Source organism: Zea mays, chromosome 1, assembly GCF_902167145.1.
Source record: "Zea mays cultivar B73 chromosome 1, Zm-B73-REFERENCE-NAM-5.0, whole genome shotgun sequence".
Lineage (NCBI taxonomy): Eukaryota > Viridiplantae > Streptophyta > Magnoliopsida > Poales > Poaceae > Zea > Zea mays.
Window position 1 is genome coordinate 280,278,743 of NC_050096.1, and position 3,388 is coordinate 280,282,130.

Sequence of the window (3,388 nt, forward strand, 5' to 3'; positions counted from 1 at the left end):
TGGATATAGAGGTTAGAAGGATCATAAGACTCAAAGAAAAATCTAAGGGGTTTAAAAGATGCACAAGATCTCATAAATGTTGCTCAACATGCTCCAACAATGCCCCCCACAATCTCTTCGAAGGAAATTTAAAAATTAGGAGAAGGATTTTGAAAAATAGCACCCAAGGTTGTTGTCGACAAACTCGGTGTCGTTGTCTGCTTGTATGATTTTAATTGGAAGATTAAACTAAGTGTGAGCATAAGCATGCAAATTAATGAGCATGGCATGAACATCAGATTCCTGTTTCAAAGGAGAAGTCCAAGAAAGTGAGTAAAATCATCAAGCAGATGAAGGTAATATTTAAAACCAGAATTACTAATAAGAGGATATGTTCCAACATCACAATCAATTAACTCAAAAGGACCCTAGATGATGATACTGATGAACCAAAATATTGGATCTTGTGAAATACAAGGTTTTGGAGTTGATCGGAGGATTCAGTGGCACGAGGGTCATATTATTGTTTCAATATTCGACGAGACTTTATTCATATCATCAATTGTATCGACCAAGGCTACTAGCGAAGAAAACAATAGAAAAAATGATAGAAAATCATTTCTTTTTTCTTTTAGGGCTAGTTTAGAAACTTAAATCCTCTTCGGGATTTCTGGAGATTGAGGGGGAAATGATGAGCTAATTTTCCACCTAATCCCCGGGAATATTAGAGGGAATTTAAGTTTCCAAACTAGCTCTTAGGTTTTATTTTCACATGTAATTTGAGAATAGAAGTTTTAATAAAACCCTCCCTCCCTCCGGTTCAGAAAAAAAAAACAATTACAGACGCACGCATCTGCTACGTGCGAAAACATGTAGCACGGAAGCCTGCGTACGATGCAGCTTATTGGCCTTTTAATCCGAGGCCCATTAGGCTTCCACCACAAACCACAGTACGTGTGCTACGCTAGCAGCCCATGGCCTTGTTTTTGTCGATGTTGGGCTTGGACACGACGGTGCCATCGTTGCCGGCGAGCGCCTTGTACTTGTCCTTGCGGGTGAAGCTGGTGCACTCGTAGGACAGCGTGGACGCGATGAGCCGCTGGATGTAGTTGGCCACCTCGTGGCTGCTCTTGCCGCCGCTGCAGGTGAGCTCGGCTGGGAGCTTGTTGAGGAACGTGACCACGTACCCGGGGCTCGGGTTCATGAAGAAGTAGAAGGGGTCCAACCCCTTCCACCCGCGCGCCGTTGTCCCGTGGAACATGCTCATCTGGTTCTCCATGGCCACCGGCACGATCTCGTCCGTCAGCTCCGCGAACAGCGCCGAGAAACGGAGCAGGAACGGCTCGCGGCACGTCGTCCCCTCGGGGCAGATCACCAGGTCGCCCTCGGTCAGGAGGCGCCGGATCATTGCCGCGTCCGCCGCGCGGTCACGGGTCAGGCGCACCGTGCGGATAGGTGACAGGATTTCCGACAGTCGCGAGACCTGTTGAGAAATCAAAATCATAAAAAAATGGATATATATATCAGTGAGGTGTTGGTTGATCAGTGGATTCTTTGATGTGACTTGCATGACATGCGGCATCCAAGTCGCATGACAAGTACGTACCGAGTAGGTGACGGCGGTGATGGGGCGGCCGAGGGCGGTGGAGAGGAAGATGGGGTCGAGGAGGGTGCGGTGGGAGCAGATGAAGAGCACGCCGGTCTGGCCCGTCTCGCGGCTGGCCGGCGGCGGAGGGTTGCCCTTGATGATGACGCGGACACCGAGGGCGCGGAACGCGTGGTACACCACGCGCATCGGCAGGAGCGCGCCCGCGGCGATGCGCAGGCACGCGAGCAGGAACCCGATCGGGATCCAGAGCACGGTGAGCAGCGCGAGCGCCGGGGACGGCTTCTGCACGAGCCGGCCGTCGTGGAAGACCACCGGCTTCGGCAGGTCCTCGCGTGGCACGGGCCTCAGCTTGGGCGCGGCCGGCACCACGTAGCCCTCCTTGCACAGCCTCATGAACGGGTAGTCCGTCTTCCTGTCGCCCAGGCCGACCTCGGGCGCGGCGTCGTCGCCGAACACCCTCCGGAGCGCGTCCGCCTTCTGCTCGCCGACCAGGACGCCGGGCGAGCGCACCATCCCCGTCGCGCGGCCTCGCCACACGACGAGCTCCGTGCCGACGACAATGTCCGTGCCGATGTACTCCTTGAGGAACGCCTCCACCATGATCCGCGGGTTCGCGGTGAGCACGCACCGGCGGCCGCACGCCGAGAACACGCGCCACGACTCCGGGTGCAAGTCGGCGCAGTAGAACTTGGGCAGCACCGCTCGCGCCACGGCCTCGATGTCCGCGACCCTGGCCCCCGCCATGGACGCGAAGATGAGCACCTGGATGCCCGCCGGCTCGGACACCAGGTAGTAGAGGAGGCCCGCGAGCGGCGCCAGCGCGATGAGCAGCAGCAGCCGCAGCACGCCGCCGGTCTCGAACGCCATGTGCGCGAAGTACGGGAAGGAGCTCGCGCCGCACAGCAGCGTGCCGTCCAGGTCCGCCACCACCGTGTCGCCCGATCGGTCGTTAGAGGAGCACTTCTCCACCGTCGGGAACGGCGAGGCAGCCATCACCGTCGTCGTCGCCCCCATGATCTCCAAGCCCTCCGGAGTCCGGAGCTAGCTAGCTAGGTAGGCAGCTGCTAAGCGCGCACCAGAAAGCACCAAGCGTACTACACCACTCCCCCTCCTTTGGCGCGCTTTCTGGTGTGTTTTGCATGCGGACCTTGCGCTTTTCCATGGCTGCATGCTTTATATAGAAGCAGCGAGCTGCAAAGGACAGAAATTCAAAAGAATTGCTTAATTGTGGAGTGTATAGAAGAAACCGAGGAAAGCGCCGCACGAAGCGAACAAGCACACTACGTCGATGGGAATTGCGAAGGTTTTCCAATGCTCCAAGGGAGGGCTTCTTAGGAACCACCGGTAGCGTTGTTTTACATGGGTGTAGAGCATCGGCATAGTCGCCATGGAGTGAAATTTTGTTGTCTCTAGTTGAAGGAGACTTATGGTTTGTTTGGTTAATTTGGTGCACTATGATTAAGTAACGGCAATAGCTCCCTCACAGTAACATTTATTTGGGGGGTCGTTCTTTCAGGTATTCCTGCTAGTAGACTATACTACTACTCTTGTGGCAGTAGTACTAGTAGTTGCCAACCGGCGTTTGCATGTTTTGCATTTTATTGCAATTATAAATCTGAAGACACTTTATTTAAGGTCGATCATCTTTTACGGTAGATGTTACAAAACGGTTTTGCATCTTCTAAAACAACCTTCTTAATGATTTTACGTGAAATTTTTTAATGCATTGACGGCGACCATTTTACATCAATACGATTCTACAACAATATCAGTATCTCACATACTATTATTAATCAAGAG

At 53.1% G+C, this 3,388-nt stretch overlaps 1 protein-coding gene across 1 annotated transcript; it reads right to left on the bottom strand.

Moving 5' to 3' along the window:
* Positions 1 to 762: 762 nt before the first annotated feature.
* On the bottom strand, positions 763 to 2,637 carry LOC103643973 (glycerol-3-phosphate acyltransferase RAM2). Its single transcript, XM_008667146.1, has 2 exons — positions 1,586 to 2,637; positions 763 to 1,462 (listed from the first exon to the last, which is right to left on the bottom strand). Exons 1-2 carry the CDS (start codon positions 2,600 to 2,602, stop codon positions 944 to 946), a joined length of 1,536 nt encoding a protein of 511 aa, XP_008665368.1. The 5' UTR covers positions 2,603 to 2,637; the 3' UTR covers positions 763 to 943.
* Positions 2,638 to 3,388: the final 751 nt, after the last annotated feature.

Bases quoted from the DNA above. Each gene is read 5' to 3' on its own strand.
- LOC103643973 (XM_008667146.1), bottom strand. From the start codon at position 2,602: ATGGGGGCGACGACGACGGTGATGGCTGCCTCGCCGTTCCCGACGGTG. The intron at 1,463-1,585 runs GTACGTACTTGT...ATTTCTCAACAG, and splicing joins TCACCGCCGTCACCTACTCG to GTCTCGCGACTGTCGGAAAT.